The 20455-nt window shown below is 45.9% G+C and overlaps 1 protein-coding gene across 1 annotated transcript in view; it reads right to left on the bottom strand.

Moving 5' to 3' along the window:
• The window catches only part of LOC308316113 (A-type voltage-gated potassium channel KCND2-like), a gene marked incomplete at both ends in the record, with an annotated part of 104268 nt that extends 84509 nt beyond the window's left edge, over positions 1-19759 (bottom strand). Inside the window, 4 exons of the mRNA XM_080764508.1 lie at positions 14729-14919; positions 15994-16239; positions 17248-17469; positions 19298-19759. Of these exons, the coding sequence (XP_080620634.1) occupies positions 14729-14919; positions 15994-16239; positions 17248-17469; positions 19298-19759 (1121 nt within the window). The remainder of the gene's footprint in view (positions 1-14728; positions 14920-15993; positions 16240-17247; positions 17470-19297) is intronic.
• Between the last annotated feature and the right edge of the window lie 696 nt (positions 19760-20455).

Here is a 20455-nt window from a genome sequence, read left to right as displayed (position 1 = left end):
TTGACTGATCTAATATACGGCAACCTTCCCTGTGTTTCTACACTGGTCCACCCATCGACTGATCTAATATACGGCAACCTTCCCAGTGTTTCTACACTGGTCCACCCATTGACTGATCTAATATACGGTCAACCTTCCCTGTGTTTCTACACTAGTCCACCCATCGACTGATCTAATATACGGTCAACCTTCCCTGTGTTTCTACACTGGTCCACCCATCGACTGATCTAATATACGGCAACCTTCCCTGTGTTTCTACACTGGTCCACCCATCGACTGATCTAATATACGGCAACCTTCCCTGTGTTTCTACACTAGTCCACCCATCGACTGATCTAATATACGGTCAACCTTCCCTGTGTTTCTACACTGGTCCACCCATCGACTGATCTAATATACGGCAACCTTCCCTGTGTTTCTACACTGGTCCACCCATCGACTGATCTAATATACGGTCAACCTTCCCTGTGTTTCTACACTAGTCCACCCATCGACTGATCTAATATACGGTCAACCTTCCCTGTGTTTCTACACTGGTCCACCCATCGACTGATCTAATATACGGCAACCTTCCCTGTGTTTCTACACTGGTCCACCCATCGACTGATCTAATATACGGCAACCTTCCCTGTGTTTCTACACTAGTCCACCCATCGACTGATCTAATATACGGTCAACCTTCCCTGTGTTTCTACACTGGTCCACCCATCGACTGATCTAATATACGGCAACCTTCCCTGTGTTTCTACACTGGTCCACCCATCGACTGATCTAATATACGGCAACCTTCCCTGTGTTTCTACACTAGTCCACCCATCGACTGATCTAATATACGGTCAACCTTCCCTGTGTTTCTACACTAGTCCACCCATCGACTGATCTAATATACGGCAACCTTCCCAGTGTTTCTACACTGGTCCACCCATTGACTGATCTAATATACGGTCAACCTTCCCTGTGTTTCTACACTAGTCCACCCATCGACTGATCTAATATACAGTCAACCTTCCCTGTGTTTCTACACTGGTCCACCCATCGACTGATCTAATATACGGCAACCTTCCCTGTGTTTCTACACTGGTCCACCCATCGACTGATCTAATATACGGCAACCTTCCCTGTGTTTCTACACTAGTCCACCCATCGACTGATCTAATATACGGTCAACCTTCCCTGTGTTTCTACACTGGTCCACCCATCGACTGATCTAATATACGGCAACCTTCCCTGTGTTTCTACACTGGCCCACCCATCGACTGATCTAATATACGGTCAACCTTCCCTGTGTTTCTACACTAGTCCACCCATCGACTGATCTAATATACGGTCAACCTTCCCTGTGTTTCTACACTAGTCCACCCATCGACTGATCTAATATACGGTCAACCTTCCCTGTGTTTCTACACTGGTCCACCCATCGACTGATCTAATATACGGCAACCTTCCCTGTGTTTCTACACTGGTCCACCCATCGACTGATCTAATATACGGCAACCTTCCCTGTGTTTCTACACTAGTCCACCCATCGACTGATCTAATATACGGTCAACCTTCCCTGTGTTTCTACACTGGTCCACCCATCGACTGATCTAATATACGGCAACCTTCCCTGTGTTTCTACACTGGTCCACCCATCGACTGATCTAATATACGGCAACCTTCCCTGTGTTTCTACACTAGTCCACCCATCGACTGATCTAATATACGGTCAACCTTCCCTGTGTTTCTACACTAGTCCACCCATCGACTGATCTAATATACGGTCAACCTTCCCTGTGTTTCTACACTGGTCCACCCATCGACTGATCTAATATACGACAACCTTCCCTGTGTTTCTACACAAACGTATGTGTGTGTGTCTGTAACGTAAATGTATGTGTGTGTGTGTGTGTGTGTGTGTGTGTGTGTGTGTCTGTAACGTAAACGTATGTGTGTGTGTGTCTGTAACGTAAACGTATGTGTGTGTGTGTGTGTGTGTGTGTGTGCGTCTGTAACGTAAACGTATGTGTGTGTGTGTCTGTAACGTAAACGTGTGTGTGTGTGTGTGTCTGTAACGTAAACGTATGTGTGTGTGTGTGTGTGTGTGTGACGTAAACGTATGTGTGTGTGTGTGTGTGTGTCTGTAACGTAAACGTATGTGTGTGTGTCTGTAACGTAAACGTATGTGTGTGTGTGTGTGTGTGTGTGACGTAAACGTATGTGTGTGTGTGTGTGTGTGTGTGTGACGTAAACGTATGTGTGTGTGTGTAACGTAAACGTATGTGTGTGTCTGTAACGTAAACGTATGTGTGTGTGCGTCTGTAACGTAAACGTATGTGTGTGTGTGTGTGTGTGTGTAACGTAAACGTAAACGTATGTGTGTGTGCGTCTGTAACGTAAACGTAAACGTATGTGTGTGTGTGCGTCTGTAACGTAAACGTAAACGTATGTATGTGTGTGTGTCTGTAACGTAAACGTGTGTGTGTGTGTGTGTGTGTCTGTAACGTAAACGTATGTGTGTGTGTGTGTGTGTGTGTAACGTAAACGTATGTGCGTGCGTCTGTAATCCACGTAACTCGAGAACCGTTCGCTCCACCAACTTCAAATTCGAAACACACGTACAGTTCCAAACACCACCACAGGGGGGGGGGGGGGGGGGGGGGGGCGGGTGGTGCCCGGCCTGGAGTCGGTGGGATTTATACCGTTGTCCAGAAAAAACACCTCAAAAGGCTCTGGTCGGTCGGGCTCTGCCACAGCCTGGACCTGAATGTCCCAAAGCCTCTGCCTCAGCCAACTGGCTGCCATGGCAACCCCACACACACACACATTACTTAACCAGTCCACTTTACACAGTCAGTTTACACTCGACAGACAGACAGACAGACAGACAGACAGACAGACAGACAGACCTCCATATCTGGACATCACAAGAGGGACGGACCGTTAAAACGGGTGCTACGACAACTGGTATTGCACACTAGTGGGTTCTCAACTTGCATCGTTCCCAGCAGGCACAGCTCTCGTATTGTAGAACAATGACAGGAGGAAAGGTAGAAGGATGTGAAATACTCCTTTAAGTCCTTTCTCAGTGACACAATGTGCTGTCCAATCACTGGGCATTAAACCCATTAACCCATTCTGACCTGAGATCAGATTCATACAAGGTTTCCACTGGACACACACTGGTCTGATGAACCCATTCTGACCTGAGATCAGATTTTAAAAAATGTCAGTCGTTCTTCGATTTTTCAAAAATAGCAGACCTACAAGTTCGTAGCGCGCCACTCGGTGGCGCGCTATGAGCTTGTAGATCTGCTATTTTTCAATAGCTAAAGCATAACATTATGCTAACACCAAAATGGGTGCCCGGTCAGAATGGGTTAAACCCATTTAGGCCTGACGTCGAAAAAAAAAAAAAGAAACTTGGCTCTGAAAGAATATATATATTCAAAAGATTTGTGCCACATTTTCATGATTTTTTCAAAAATAGCAGACAGGTAAAAGCTCCATCTGCTATTTTTCAATAGCTAAAGTATAACATAATGCTTATAGTTAAAACACCAAAACAGGTTCCCGTCCAGAATGGGTTAATGACTTGTCGTGTGCAGTTCTTATCTCCATATATTAATACATAAACATAAACATTATGTAAAGTTGTTCTCAGAGCTGTTATGAAGGGAGGGAGTCTTGTTTTGGTTTGGTTCCTTCTTACCACACCTACGCACTACACAGTCAACACAAAGAGGCAGAGTTCACCTCATCTTTCACTACACAGTCAACACAAAGAGGCAGAGTTCACCTCATCTTTCACTATACAGTCAACACAAAGAGGCAGAGTTCACCTCATCTTTCACTATACAGTCAACACAAAGAGGCAGAGTTCACCTCATCTTTCACTATACAGTCAACACAAAGAGGCAGAGTTCACCTCATCTTTCACTACACAGTCAACACAAAGAGGCAGAGTTCACCTCATCTTTCACTACACAGTCAACACAAAGAGGCAGAGTTCACCTCATCTTTCACTATACAGTCAACACAAAGAGGCAGAGTTCACCTCATCTTTCACTACACAGTCAACACAAAGAGGCAGAGTTCACCTCATCTTTCACTATACAGTCAACACAAAGAGGCAGAGTTCACCTCATCTTTCACTACACAGTCAACACAAAGAGGCAGAGTTCACCTCATCTTTCACTACACAGTCAACACAAAGAGGCAGAGTTCACCTCATCTTTCACTACACAGTCAACACAAAGAGGCAGAGTTCACCTCATCTTTCACTATACAGTCAACACAAAGAGGCAGAGTTCACCTCATCTTTCACTACACAGTCAACACAAAGAGGCAGAGTTCACCTCATCTTTCACTATACAGTCAACACAAAGAGGCATAGTTCACCTCATCTTTCACTACACAGTCAACACAAAGAGGCAGAGTTCACCTCATCTTTCACTACACAGTCAACACAAAGAGGCAGAGTTCACCTCATCTTTCACTACACAGTCAACACAAAGAGGCAGAGTTCACCTCATCTTTCACTATACAGTCAACACAAAGAGGCAGAGTTCACCTCATCTTTCACTATACAGTCAACACAAAGAGGCAGAGTTCACCTCATCTTTCACTACACAGTCAACACAAAGAGGCAGAGTTCACCTCATCTTTCACTACACAGTCAACACAAAGAGGCAGAGTTCACCTCATCTTTCACTACACAGTCAACACAAAGAGGCACTATACAGTCAACACAAAGAGGCAGAGTTCACCTCATCTTTCACTACACAGTCAACACAAAGAGGCAGAGTTCCTTCATCTTTCACTACACAGTCAACACAAAGAGGCAGAGTTCACCTCATCTTTCACTACACAGTCAACACAAAGAGGCAGAGTTCACCTCATCTTTCACTACACAGTCAACACAAAGAGGCAGAGTTCACCTCATCTTTCACTATACAGTCAACACAAAGAGGCAGAGTTCACCTCATCTTTCACTATACAGTCAACACAAAGAGGCAGAGTTCACCTCATCTTTCACTACACAGTCAACACAAAGAGGCAGAGTTCACCTCATCTTTCACTACACAGTCAACACAAAGAGGCAGAGTTCACCTCATCTTTCACTATACAGTCAACACAAAGAGGCAGAGTTCACCTCATCTTTCACTATACAGTCAACACAAAGAGGCAGAGTTCCTTCATCTTTCACTATACAGTCAACACAAAGAGGCAGAGTTCACCTCATCTTTCACTACACAGTCAACACAAAGAGGCAGAGTTCACCTCATCTTTCACTACACAGTCAACACAAAGAGGCAGAGTTCACCTCATCTTTCACTACACAGTCAACACAAAGAGGCAGAGTTCACCTCATCTTTCACTACAGTCAACACAAAGAGGCAGAGTTCACCTCATCTTTCACTACACAGTCAACACAAAGAGGCAGAGTTCACCTCATCTTTCACTATACAGTCAACACAAAGAGGCAGAGTTCACCTCATCTTTCACTATACAGTCAACACAAAGAGGCAGAGTTCACCTCATCTTTCACTACACAGTCAACACAAAGAGGCAGAGTTCACCTCATCTTTCACTATACAGTCAACACAAAGAGGCAGAGTTCACCTCATCTTTCACTACACAGTCAACACAAAGAGGCAGAGTTCACCTCATCTTTCACTACACAGTCAACACAAAGAGGCAGAGTTCTACCTCATCTTTCACTGTACAGTCAACACAAAGAGGCAGAGTTCACCTCATCTTTCACTGTACAGTCAACACAAAGAGGCAGAGTTCACCTCATCTTTCACTACACAGTCAACACAAAGAGGCAGAGTTCACCTCATCTTTCACTACACAGTCAACACAAAGAGGCAGAGTTCACCTCATCTTTCACTATACAGTCAACACAAAGAGGCAGAGTTCACCTCATCTTTCACTATACAGTCAACACAAAGAGGCAGAGTTCATCTCATCTTTCACTATACAGTCAACACAAAGAGGCAGAGTTCACCTCATCTTTCACTACACAGTCAACACAAAGAGGCAGAGTTCACCTCATCTTTCACTATACAGTCAACACAAAGAGGCAGAGTTCACCTCATCTTTCACTATACAGTCAACACAAAGAGGCAGAGTTCACCTCATCTTTCACTATACAGTCAACACAAAGAGGCAGAGTTCACCTCATCTTTCACTGTACAGTCAACACAAAGAGGCAGAGTTCATCTCATCTTTCACTATACAGTCAACACAAAGAGGCAGAGTTCACCTCATCTTTCACTATACAGTCAACACAAAGAGGCAGAGTTCACCTCATCTTTCACTACACAGTCAACACAAAGAGGCAGAGTTCACCTCATCTTTCACTACACAGTCAACACAAAGAGGCAGAGTTCACCTCATCTTTCACTATACAGTCAACATAAAGAGGCAGAGTTCATCTCATCTTTCACTATACAGTCAACACAAAGAGGCAGAGTTCACCTCATCTTTCACTGTACAGTCAACACAAAGAGGCAGAGTTCATCTCATCTTTCACTATACAGTCAACACAAAGAGGCAGAGTTCACCTCATCTTTCACTATACAGTCAACACAAAGAGGCAGAGTTCACCTCATCTTTCACTACACAGTCAACACAAAGAGGCAGAGTTCACCTCATCTTTCACTACACAGTCAACACAAAGAGGCAGAGTTCACCTCATCTTTCACTATACAGTCAACACAAAGAGGCAGAGTTCACCTCATCTTTCACTATACAGTCAACACAAAGAGGCAGAGTTCACCTCATCTTTCACTATACAGTCAACACAAAGAGGCAGAGTTCACCTCATCTTTCACTATACAGTCAACACAAAGAGGCAGAGTTCACCTCATCTTTCACTACACAGTCAACACAAAGAGGCAGAGTTCACCTCATCTTTCACTACACAGTCAACACAAAGAGGCAGAGTTCACCTCATCTTTCACTACACAGTCAACACAAAGAGGGAGAGTTCACCTCATCTTTCACTATACAGTCAACACAAAGAGGCAGAGTTCACCTCATCTTTCACTATACAGTCAACACAAAGAGGCAGAGTTCATCTCATCTTTCACTATACAGTCAACACAAAGAGGCAGAGTTCACCTCATCTTTCACTGTACAGTCAACACAAAGAGGCAGAGTTCACCTCATCTTTCACTATACAGTCAACACAAAGAGGCAGAGTTCACCTCATCTTTCACTACACAGTCAACACAAAGAGGCAGAGTTCACCTCATCTTTCACTACACAGTCAACACAAAGAGGCAGAGTTCACCTCATCTTTCACTATACAGTCAACACAAAGAGGCAGAGTTCACCTCATCTTTCACTATACAGTCAACACAAAGAGGCAGAGTTCACCTCATCTTTCACTACACAGTCAACACAAAGAGGCAGAGTTCACCTCATCTTTCACTACACAGTCAACACAAAGAGGCAGAGTTCACCTCATCTTTCACTATACAGTCAACACAAAGAGGCAGAGTTCACCTTATCTTTCACTACACAGTCAACACAAAGAGGCAGAGTTCACCTCATCTTTCACTATACAGTCAACACAAAGAGGCAGAGTTCACCTCATCTTTCACTACACAGTCAACACAAAGAGGCAGAGTTCACCTCATCTTTCACTACACAGTCAACACAAAGAGGCAGAGTTCACCTCATCTTTCACTATACAGTCAACACAAAGAGGCAGAGTTCACCTCATCTTTCACTACACAGTCAACACAAAGAGGCAGAGTTCACCTCATCTTTCACTATACAGTCAACACAAAGAGGCAGAGTTCACCTCATCTTTCACTACACAGTCAACACAAAGAGGCAGAGTTCACCTCATCTTTCACTACACAGTCAACACAAAGAGGCAGAGTTCACCTCATCTTTCACTACACAGTCAACACAAAGAGGCAGAGTTCACCTCATCTTTCACTATACAGTCAACACAAAGAGGCAGAGTTCACCTCATCTTTCACTACACAGTCAACACAAAGAGGCATAGTTCACCTCATCTTTCACTATACAGTCAACACAAAGAGGCAGAGTTCACCTCATCTTTCACTATACAGTCAACACAAAGAGGCAGAGTTCACCTCATCTTTCACTATACAGTCAACACAAAGAGGCATAGTTCACCTCATCTTTCACTATACAGTCAACACAAAGAGGCAGAGTTCACCTCATCTTTCACTACACAGTCAACACAAAGAGGCAGAGTTCACCTCATCTTTCACTACACAGTCAACACAAAGAGGCAGAGTTCACCTCATCTTTCACTACACAGTCAACACAAAGAGGCAGAGTTCACCTCATCTTTCACTACACAGTCAACACAAAGAGGCAGAGTTCACCTCATCTTTCACTACACAGTCAACACAAAGAGGCAGAGTTCACCTCATCTTTCACTACACAGTCAACACAAAGAGCAGAGTTCACCTCATCTTTCACTACACAGTCAACACAAAGAGGCAGAGTTCACCTCATCTTTCACTACACAGTCAACACAAAGAGGCAGAGTTCACCTCATCTTTCACTATACAGTCAACACAAAGAGGCAGAGTTCACCTCATCTTTCACTACACAGTCAACACAAAGAGGCAGAGTTCACCTCATCTTTCACTACACAGTCAACACAAAGAGGCAGAGTTCACCTCATCTTTCACTATACAGTCAACACAAAGAGGCAGAGTTCACCTCATCTTTCACTATACAGTCAACACAAAGAGGCAGAGTTACACCTCATCTTTCACTACACAGTCAACACAAAGAGGCAGAGTTCACCTCATCTTTCACTACACAGTCAACACAAAGAGGCAGAGTTCACCTCATCTTTCACTATACAGTCAACACAAAGAGGCAGAGTTCACCTCATCTTTCACTATACAGTCAACACAAAGAGGCAGAGTTCACCTCATCTTTCACTACACAGTCAACACAAAGAGGCAGAGTTCACCTCATCTTTCACTACACAGTCAACACAAAGAGGCAGAGTTCACCTCATCTTTCACTATACAGTCAACACAAAGAGGCAGAGTTCACCTCATCTTTCACTATACAGTCAACACAAAGAGGCAGAGTTCACCTCATCTTTCACTACACAGTCAACACAAAGAGGCAGAGTTCACCTCATCTTTCACTACACAGTCAACACAAAGAGGCAGAGTTCACCTCATCTTTCACTATACAGTCAACACAAAGAGGCAGAGTTCACCTCATCTTTCACTATACAGTCAACACAAAGAGGCAGAGTTCACCTCATCTTTCACTACACAGTCAACACAAAGAGGCAGAGTTCACCTCATCTTTCACTATACAGTCAACACAAAGAGGCAGAGTTCACCTCATCTTTCACTATACAGTCAACACAAAGAGGCAGAGTTCACCTCATCTTTCACTACACAGTCAACACAAAGAGGCAGAGTTCACCTCATCTTTCACTACACAGTCAACACAAAGAGGCAGAGTTCACCTCATCTTTCACTACACAGTCAACACAAAGAGGCAGAGTTCACCTCATCTTTCACTATACAGTCAACACAAAGAGGCAGAGTTCCTTCATCTTTCACTACACAGTCAACACAAAGAGGCAGAGTTCACCTCATCTTTCACTGTACAGTCAACACAAAGAGGCAGAGTTCACCTCATCTTTCACTACACAGTCAACACAAAGAGGCAGAGTTCACCTCATCTTTCACTGTACAGTCAACACAAAGAGGCAGAGTTCACCTCATCTTTCACTACACAGTCAACACAAAGAGGCAGAGTTCACCTCATCTTTCACTGTACAGTCAACACAAAGAGGCAGAGTTCACCTCATCTTTCACTACACAGTCAACACAAAGAGGCAGAGTTCACCTCATCTTTCACTACACAGTCAACACAAAGAGGCAGAGTTCACCTCATCTTTCACTGTACAGTCAACACAAAGAGGCAGAGTTCACCTCATCTTTCACTGTACAGTCAACACAAAGAGGCAGAGTTCACCTCATCTTTCACTACACAGTCAACACAAAGAGGCAGAGTTCACCTCATCTTTCACTACACAGTCAACACAAAGAGGCAGAGTTCACCTCATCTTTCACTACACAGTCAACACAAAGAGGCAGAGTTCACCTCATCTTTCACTACACAGTCAACACAAAGAGGCAGAGTTCACCTCATCTTTCACTATACAGTCAACACAAAGAGGCAGAGTTCACCTCATCTTTCACTACACAGTCAACACAAAGAGGCAGAGTTCACCTCATCTTTCACTACACAGTCAACACAAAGAGGCAGAGTTCACCTCATCTTTCACTATACAGTCAACACAAAGAGGCAGAGTTCCTTCATCTTTCACTACACAGTCAACACAAAGAGGCAGAGTTCACCTCATCTTTCACTGTACAGTCAACACAAAGAGGCAGAGTTCACCTCATCTTTCACTGTACAGTCAACACAAAGAGGCAGAGTTCACCTCATCTTTCACTACACAGTCAACACAAAGAGGCAGAGTTCACCTCATCTTTCACTACACAGTCAACACAAAGAGGCAGAGTTCACCTCATCTTTCACTACACAGTCAACACAAAGAGGCAGAGTTCACCTCATCTTTCACTATACAGTCAACACAAAGAGGCAGAGTTCACCTCATCTTTCACTACACAGTCAACACAAAGAGGCAGAGTTCACCTCATCTTTCACTATACAGTCAACACAAAGAGGCAGAGTTCACCTCATCTTTCACTATACAGTCAACACAAAGAGGCAGAGTTCACCTCATCTTTCACTACACAGTCAACACAAAGAGGCAGAGTTCACCTCATCTTTCACTACACAGTCAACACAAAGAGGCAGAGTTCACCTCATCTTTCACTATACAGTCAACACAAAGAGGCAGAGTTCCTTCATCTTTCACTACACAGTCAACACAAAGAGGCAGAGTTCACCTCATCTTTCACTGTACAGTCAACACAAAGAGGCAGAGTTCACCTCATCTTTCACTGTACAGTCAACACAAAGAGGCAGAGTTCACCTCATCTTTCACTACACAGTCAACACAAAGAGGCAGAGTTCACCTCATCTTTCACTACACAGTCAACACAAAGAGGCAGAGTTCACCTCATCTTTCACTATACAGTCAACACAAAGAGGCAGAGTTCACCTCATCTTTCACTATACAGTCAACACAAAGAGGCAGAGTTCACCTCATCTTTCACTACACAGTCAACACAAAGAGGCAGAGTTCACCTCATCTTTCACTGTACAGTCAACACAAAGAGGCAGAGTTCACCTCATCTTTCACTACACAGTCAACACAAAGAGGCAGAGTTCACCTCATCTTTCACTACACAGTCAACACAAAGAGGCAGAGTTCACCTCATCTTTCACTATACAGTCAACACAAAGAGGCAGAGTTCACCTCATCTTTCACTATACAGTCAACACAAAGAGGCAGAGTTCACCTCATCTTTCACTGTACAGTCAACACAAAGAGGCAGAGTTCACCTCATCTTTCACTATACAGTCAACACAAAGAGGCAGAGTTCACCTCATCTTTCACTACACAGTCAACACAAAGAGGCAGAGTTCACCTCATCTTTCACTATACAGTCAACACAAAGAGGCAGAGTTCACCTCATCTTTCACTACACAGTCAACACAAAGAGGCAGAGTTCCCTCATCCTTCACTGCATCTCTCTCTTTTTGTTTCACAGAAATGTGTTTTTTTTTCTCTTTTTACCTTATTCCCCCGTGTGTGTCCGTGTCTGTGTCTGTGCGTGTGTGCGTGTCTGTGCGTGCGTGCGTGTTTGTGTGTGGGTGTGTGTGCGTGCGTGTCTGTGTGAGTGCGTGCGTGCGTGCGTGCGTGCGTGCGTGCGTGCGTGCGTCTGTGTCTGTGTGTGCGTGCCTGTGTGTGTGTGTCTTCACTCCCACAGGGTGAGGTGGAAAGGCCAGGCATTACAGAGGAGAAAAGAGGCAGATTGTGATCCGTTATTCCCTGAAGACACAAATCTCTCTCTCTCTCTCTCTCTCTCTCTCTCTCAATTCAATTCAATTCAATAGGCTTTATTGGCATGACGTTTTACAAGTGTTGCCAAAGCACAATCACAGATATTACAAACAACAACATAACAACATAATATCAATGACATGAAAAAATAAATTAAAATAATATAAAATAAAGCAGGTGGTGCAGAAAATAAAACATGGCATACTGTATGTGTGTCCTACTGGTTGTCCCTTTTCTTGTGACAGGAATTGACATATTTTGCAGCCAAAACTGCACATTCTTTCTGTTCCCCCAGAAGGACTGGTAATCTTTCCCTTTCTGTCATACTTCTGAATTCTGGGAAATTTGTTTCAAATTTTGGGAAGAACTCCTCTCTAATATTTGTGTAGTTTTTACATTGTGTTAAAAAGTGTAACTCTGTCTCTATAGCTCCGTCATCACAGTGACAGCACAGCCTCTCCTCTCTGGGCAGCCTGTCTGTCTGTCCTCTCTGGGCAGCCAGGTCTGTCTGTGTCTGCCCTTCTCTATTGCCAGACTATGATCACTCAGTCTGTACATTGTCAAAGTCTTTCTCAGGTTTTTGTCTCTCTCTCTCTCTCTCTCTCTCTCTCTCTCTCTCTCTCTCTCTCTCTCTCTCTCTCTCTCTCTCGCTCTCTCGCTCTCTCGCTCTCTCTCTCTCTCTCTCTCTCTCTCTCTCACACACACACACACACACACACACGTGGTCCGTCTGTCTTCCCGTGCGGTCACTGGTTCACTGACTGGAGCATTATGTTTTAACCCATTCTGACCTGAGATCAGATTCTAAAAAAAATGTTCTTCTACATCCTGACAGTTTTCTGAAAAAGCTACGTTTCTATGTTAGTGGTTCTTTGATGTGACTGACACACACACACACATACACACACACTGTGACACACACACACGCTCTCAAACGACCTGAGTTAATCAGCCCGGTACAGGCTGTGGGATTTATTTTGTTTGTTCATTTTGGGTATTTATTTTATGCACGTATTGAACAACAGTGGAAGTGATGTGAATATTGTGGCTATACTGTACTGTGGTACCTGGGACACTGGACTGGATTTACACTGTGGTACCTGGGACACTGGACTGGATTTATACTGTGGTACCTGGGACACTGGACTGGATTTACACTGTGGTACCTGGGAGACTGGACTGGATTTATACTGTGGTACCTGGGACACTGGACTGGATTTACACTGTGGTACCTGGGACACTGGACTGGATTTATACTGTGGTACCTGGGAGACTGGACTGGATTTACACTGTGGTATACCTGGGAGACTGGACTGGATTTACACTGTGGTACCTGGGACACTGGACTGGATCTATACTGTGGTACCTGGGACACTGGACTGGATTTACACTGTGGTACCTGGGACACTGGACTGGATTTACACTGTGGTACCTGGGACACTGGACTGGATTTACACTGTGGTACCTGGGACACTGGACTGGATTTACACTGTAGTACCTGGGACACTGGACTGGATCTATACTGTAGTACCTGGGACACTGGACTGGATCTATACTGTAGTACCTGGGACACTGGACTGGATCTATACTGTAGTACCTGGGACACTGGACTGGATTTTGGGGGTGTGGGCTGGAAACATCAATACAAACAAAACAAACTGAGTTGTTCTGTGTCTGTGTGAATTCTGTTACATCGAGTGAAGGTTCATTTTTCGGGTAACCTATCCCTGGTTATGGTTTACAGGTTCATGTGTATTCATATATATATTTGTCCATGTTTAACCATTGTTAAGGCTGGCTTCAAATAATAAGCAGTTGTCCCCAAAGTGGTCCAACTGTGTTAGGCATTTGCCTAACTGGCACCCCCAAAAAAGCGTAACATCAAGCCAAGCCGTTACTGTACTGTACTGTACTGTACTGTACTGTACTGTACTGTACTGTACTGTACTGTACTGTACTGTACTGTACTGTACTGTACTGTACGGTACGGTGCGAGAAAGATATCGTGGCAAAGAAAAACACTAGTTTGTAAATCATTATTCTACTGTTATTATTCTATCTTCTATGCTGCTGCCTCGTCTGAAGGAAGACAAACCAAAACAAGCCTTTACTGTTCTGCATCGTTCTGTAAACAAGATGAAACAAAACACAGAAACCTTGAACACACACGCCTCCCTAACACACAGAAACACACACACACACACACGCCTCCCTAAGACGCTACAGATTCAAAACTTCACACACACACACACAGACACACACACACGCACAGAAACACACACACACACACACACGCCTCCCTAAGACGCTACAGATTCAAAACTTCACACACACACACACAGACACACACACACGCACAGAAACACACACACACACACAGAAACACACACACACCCCCGTGCGACGGCCCGCACGCACGTTATTTGCATGTCAAACAGCGGAGTGCCGTGGGCGTATACGGCAAACTATAAAAGCCACTGCACCTCGACTCTAAACCGTGAACCTTCAAGACACACACACACACACACACACACACACACACACACACACACACACACACACACACACACACACACACACACACACACAGGTTCAATGCATGCACATCTCACACACACACACACACACACACACACACACACACACACACACGCGCGGCGGCGCACACGTACACACATGTGCTCAACAAAACGGCGTCAACGTTTATATATACACACAGACACGCCTCCTTACCCCAGCGTGGTCATGGTGACGATGGTGTACCAGAAGGAGGCGGGGATGGAGGTGAACTTGGAGGAGGACGAGCCCTTCTCGGCGTAGAACATCACCGTGGCGAAGATGATGATGGCCATGGTGAGACTGAACAGCAGGAAGCCCAGCTCCGACGCACAGCTCTTCAGGGTGTAGCCCAGGATGCGAAGGCCCTGAGGGAGAGAGACATAGGAGAGAGACATGGTGAGAGAGAACAGCTCTTCAGGGTGAGAGAGAACAGCTCTTCAGGGTGAGAGAGAACAGCTCTTCAGGGTGTAGCCCAGGATGCGAAGGCCCTGAGGGAGAGAGACATAGGAGAGAGACATGGTGAGAGAGAACAGCTCTTCAGGGTGAGAGAGAACAGCTCTTCAGGGTGAGAGAGAACAGCTCTTCAGGGTGTAGCCCAGGATGCGAAGGCCCTGAGGGAGAGAGACATAGGAGAGAGACATGGTGAGAGAGAACAGCTCTTCAGGGTGAGAGACATGGAGAGAGACATGGTGAGAGAGAACAGCTCTTCAGGGGGAGAGACATGGAGAGAGACATGGTGAGAGAGAACAGCTCTTCAGGGTGAGAGACATGGAGAGAGACATGGTGAGAGAGAACAGCTCTTCAGGGTGTAGCCCAGGATGCGAAGGCCCTGAGGTAGAGAGACATAGGAGAGAGACATGGTGAGAGAGAACAGCTCTTCAGGGAGAGAGACATGGAGAGAGACATGGTGAGAGAGAACAGCTCTTCAGGGTGTAGCCCAGGATGCGAAGGCCCTGAGATAGAGAGACATAGGAGAGAGACATGGTGAGAGTCGTCCCCAGGTCTAACAGGGTTGAGTTACCTGTAGAGTCGTCCCCAGGTCTAACAGGGTTGAGTTACCTGTAGAGTCGTCCCCAGGTCTAAAAGCGTTAAGTTACCTGTAGAGTCGTCCCCAGGTCTAACAGGGTTAAGTTACCTGTAGAGTCGTCCCCAGGTCTAACAGGGTTGAGTTACCTGTAGAGTCGTCCCCAGGTCTAACAGGGTTGAGTTACCTGTAGAGTCGTCCCCAGGTCTAACAGGGTTGAGTTACCTGTAGAGTCGTCCCCAGGTCTAACAGGGTTGAGTTACCTGTAGAGTCGTCCCCAGGTCTAACAGGGTTGAGTTACCTGTAGAGTCGTCCCCCGGTCTAACAGGGTTGAGTTACCTGTAGAGTCGTCCCCAGGTCTAACAGGGTTGAGTTACCTGTAGAGTCGTCCCCAGGTCTAACAGGGTTGAGTTACCTGCGAGTGTCGTGAGAACTTGAAGATGCGGAACACCCTGAAGACGCGCAGCGTGACGAAGGCTCCGCTCACGTCCTCGTTGTCGGTCATCACCAGGCCGATGTAGTACGGCAGGATGGCCACCACGTCGATCACCGACATCACGGAGCGCGCGAAGCGCACGCGGCACGGCGCCGCGAACAGACGCGCCAGGTACTCCACGGTGAAGAGGAGCACGCACGCCGTGTCCATGCAGAAGAACGCCACCTGGTGGAGAAACGCAGGAATGGAATGAGCCTTACTGCTTCTATGGTTCTGCTCTGCAGTAAGGTTCTGCTCTGGTCCAGAGCCTCACTGCTTCTATGGTTCTGAACCGCAGTAAGGTTCTGCTCTGGTCCAGAGCCTTACTGCTTCTATGGTTCTGACCCGCAGTAAGGTTCTGCTCTGGTCCAGAGCCTTACTGCTTCTATGGTTCTGCTCTGCAGTAAGGTTCTGCTCTGGTCCAGAGCCTCACTGCTTCTATGGTTCTGACCTACAGTAAGGTTCTGCTCTGGTCCAGAGCCTCACTGCTTCTATGGTTCTGACCTACAGTAAGGTTCTGCTCTGGTCCATAGCCTTACTGCTTCTATGGTTCTGACCTACAGTAAGGTTCTGCTCTGGTCCATAGCCTTACTGCTTCTATGGTTCTGAACCGCAGTAAGGTTCTGCTCTGGTCCAGAGCCTCACTGCTTCTATGGTTCTGCTCTGCAGTAAGGTTCTGCTCTGGTCCAGAGCCTTACTGCTTCTATGGTTCTGAACCGCAGTAAGGTTCTGCTCTGGTCCAGAGCCTCACTGCTTCTATGGTTCTGAACCGCAGTAAGGTTCTGATCTGGTCCATAGCCTCACTGCTTCTATGGTTCTGAACCGCAGTAAGGTTCTGCTCTGGTCCATAGCCTCACTGCTTCTATGGTTCTGAACCGCAGTAAGGTTCTGCTACTTTCGCTTTTAACCCATTCTGACATGAGATCAGATTCTAAAAATGTCTTCTAGATCCCGACAGTTTTCAGAAAAAGCTATGTTTCTATACATGGTATTGATATAACCCTTACAACCCTCCATCTGATGGGTTGGGCGACCTCCAGGGTTAAATCTGAACCCGTCAGCTGACGGGTAATGATAACTGGTAATGATAACTGGTAATGTTTACTGGTAATGGTAATGTTTACTGGTAATGGTAATGTTAACTGGTAATGGCAACTGGACCAATGTTTATAAATAAATAAAAACTCAACCCACCGTGTAGCGGTCTCCGCACGGCACCTCCTTGTGGTGGGGCGCGGTGCCGCAGGGCACCGTCTCCACCACGTTGGTGATGACGGAGATGGCGATGAAGAAGCCGGTGACGTAGTAGAACACCAGCGCCATGGTGGAGGTGTGGGGGTTCTCGAAGGCCCGCCACATGCCCTCTCTGACCGTCATGTTGGGAGGCTTGAAGTCCTTCTTCTCGTCTAGGTCGTCCTGTGGCCAGATGAGGGACGGAAACATTAATCGCGTGTCAATCGAACACGGAGCTGCCGATCGCTGAGAGCTTTGATTAGCGGTAAGCCAACTTTATATAGGCTTATCATTAATTAGAACGCTGAATAACACGTTAAAGGAGAATTCCATGCTAGGATGCTTTCTTATCTTTCTTACCTTTCTTTGTAGTCGTTACGTCCCCACCAAAGAGGTCCAGGTTTTTTTTTTGTGCAAAAACTCCTTATTGGCTATTTTACCTACCATGAGCCCTCACTGAATTGAATGGGAATTGAATGGGGCTATGGGGTGTTACGCTAGTTCGCTTATTTCCATCGAAAGAAGTAGTAAAGTGTGCCGCTTGGGATATTATTTAATTATGAAGAGAGGATATATACAAAGAAATTATAATTTTGCGATGGAAATAAGCGAATTAGCACAACACCCCATAGCCCCATTCAATTCCCATTCAATTCAATGCAATTCATTTAGGGCTTATGGTAGGGAAACAGCCAATAAGGAGCTTTTGCACAAAATAACACCTGGACCTCTTTGGTGGGGACGTAACGACTACAAAGAAAGGTAAGAAAGCCTTTTAGTATGGAATTCTCCTTTAATGGCGTCGTTGGCGGCTCGGGAGATTTCATTAAAAACACGGTAAAGAGGTCGTTAACGGGGGACGAGTTAAAAACTGTCTCGTCCTGACCCGACCGATCAGATCAAAACCACGGAGAGCGCCCTGCATGGATCAGGAGAGACGAGGTGTTCTTTCTAAGTGAACGGGACCCTAATATGAATGAAGAGCGAAGCGTGCAGTGGCTTTCTTAGAGTCTCACTCAAAAATAAAAAACTTCCAAATATTATTCTCTCGCCCGATATCATTGAGAATGCGCTATAGGACGTGTGCATCCTTTGTATCCGTCGATTGGATTCCCAATGACGTGTGGACAAGTAATAGTAACAGTAGTAGTAGTAGTTGCGAACGCAGTGAGCACTAACTATGAGACCTATAGCAGAACATGTCTGTCTGTCTGTGTGTCTGTCTGTCTGTCTGTCTGTCTGTCTGTCACGCTGTAACACCACCTGCCCGCCACCAGAGAGCGCAGCTGTATCAAACACACACACACACACACACACACACACACACACAAAAACGTAACTTCAAAAAAACGTAACTTCATTATTATTTTTTTAAACGTTAAAAAACTTTTAAAAAAAAATAGTCACATACACACACTAAAAAAAATCTTAAAAACGTAACTTTAAAAAAAAATCTTAAAAAAACCCAAATATGTACGAGCTGCGTTCGCTTCCCGCGTTTGCGCGTCTTACTTGTAGTAACAGTAGTAGTAGTAGTAGCAATAATAGTAATACTAATAGTAGTAATAGTAGTAGTATTAGTAGTAGTAATAATAGTAATACTAATAGTAGTAATAGTAGTAGTAATAGTAGTAGTATTAGTAGTAGTAATAATAGTAATACTAATAGTAGTAATAGTAGTAGTAGTAGTAGTAGTAGCAATAATAGTAATACTAATAGTAGTAATAGTAGTAGTAGTAGTAGTAGTAGTAGTAGCAATAATAGTAATACTAATAGTAGTAGTAGTAGTAGTAGTAGCAATAATAGTAATAGTAACAGTAGTAGTAGTAGTAGTAGCAATAATAGTAATACTAATAGTAGTAGTAGTAGTAGTAGTAGCAATAATAGTAATACTAATAGTAGTAGTAGTAGTAGTAGTAGCAATAATAGTAATAGTAACAGTAGTAGTAGTAGTAGTAGCAATAATAGTAATACTAATAGTAGTATTAGTAGTAGTAATAGTAATAACCACCTGCAGTCTCTCCGCCAGCTCTCTCTTGCGGTCCTTGTACTCCTCGTAGCAGCAGTCTCCGATGATCTCGGGGATGATGCCGAAGAAGGCCAGCTCGTCGTCGTAGCTGCAGATGCACTCGTAGCGCGGGTAGTGCAGCTTTCCCGTGCGGTAGAAGTTCAGCACGCTGCGGAACACGTCGGGGTCGCGGTCGAAGAAGTACTCGCGCGACGCCTCGTCGTAGAAGAACTCCTTCTCCGAGCTGCCCAGCAGCGTGTCCGGGTAGCGGTCCAGCGTCTGCCGCCACGTCTGGAAGCGCCGGCCGCTCACGTTCAGCACCACCAGCTCGTCCTTGCGGTGGTGGTGGTGGCGGTCGTCCTGCCCACCGGAGGGCGCCACGGGCATGGGCAGGTTGGCCACGGGCATCCAGCCGATGGCCGCCGCCCGGGCGAAGGGCAGCCACGCGGACACCCCCCCCGACATGCTATAGCGGAGAGAGACGCTAGCTGCTAGCGGAGAGATGCTAGCTGCTGGCTGAGAGGCCGCCGCTGCGAGGGGAGGGGGGAGTCCTTCCTTCACGACCGGCTTGGCTTCTTCAGCTCACTGGAATCACCGGTCCGCCATCTGGAATCACAGTCATCACAGTTTTAACACTTAGCTCCAGTTCATTGTAGAACACTTTTCACCGCTCCGGCGTGTAAAGGGTTCTGGGAAGCAATGATCACATCCCACTGGGAGGAGACCCCCGGGGCAGACCAAGGATCACGTCCCACTGGGAGGAGACCCCGGGGCAGACCAAGGATCACGTCCCACTGGGAGGAGACCCCGAGGCAGACCAAGGATCACGTCCCACTGAGAGGAGACCTCAGGGCAGACCAAGGATCACGTCCCACTGGGAGGAGACCCCGGGGCAGACCAAGGATCACGTCCTACTGGGAGGAGACCCCGGGGCAGACCAAGGATCACGTCCTACTGGGAGGAGACCTCAGGGCAGACCAAGGATCACGTCCCACTGGGAGGAGACCTCAGGGCAGACCAAGGATCACGTCCCACTGGGAGGAGACCCCGGGGCAGACCAAGGATCACGTCCCACTGGGAGGAGACCCCGGGACAGACCAAGGATCACGTCCCACTGAGAGGAGACCTCAGGGCAGACCAAGGATCACGTCCCACTGGGAG

Source organism: Protomyctophum bolini (genome assembly GCF_963924005.1).
Source record: "Protomyctophum bolini genome assembly, chromosome: 5".
Classification (NCBI taxonomy): domain Eukaryota; kingdom Metazoa; phylum Chordata; class Actinopteri; order Myctophiformes; family Myctophidae; genus Protomyctophum; species Protomyctophum bolini.
This window is presented reverse-complemented; position numbering and strand designations above follow the sequence as displayed.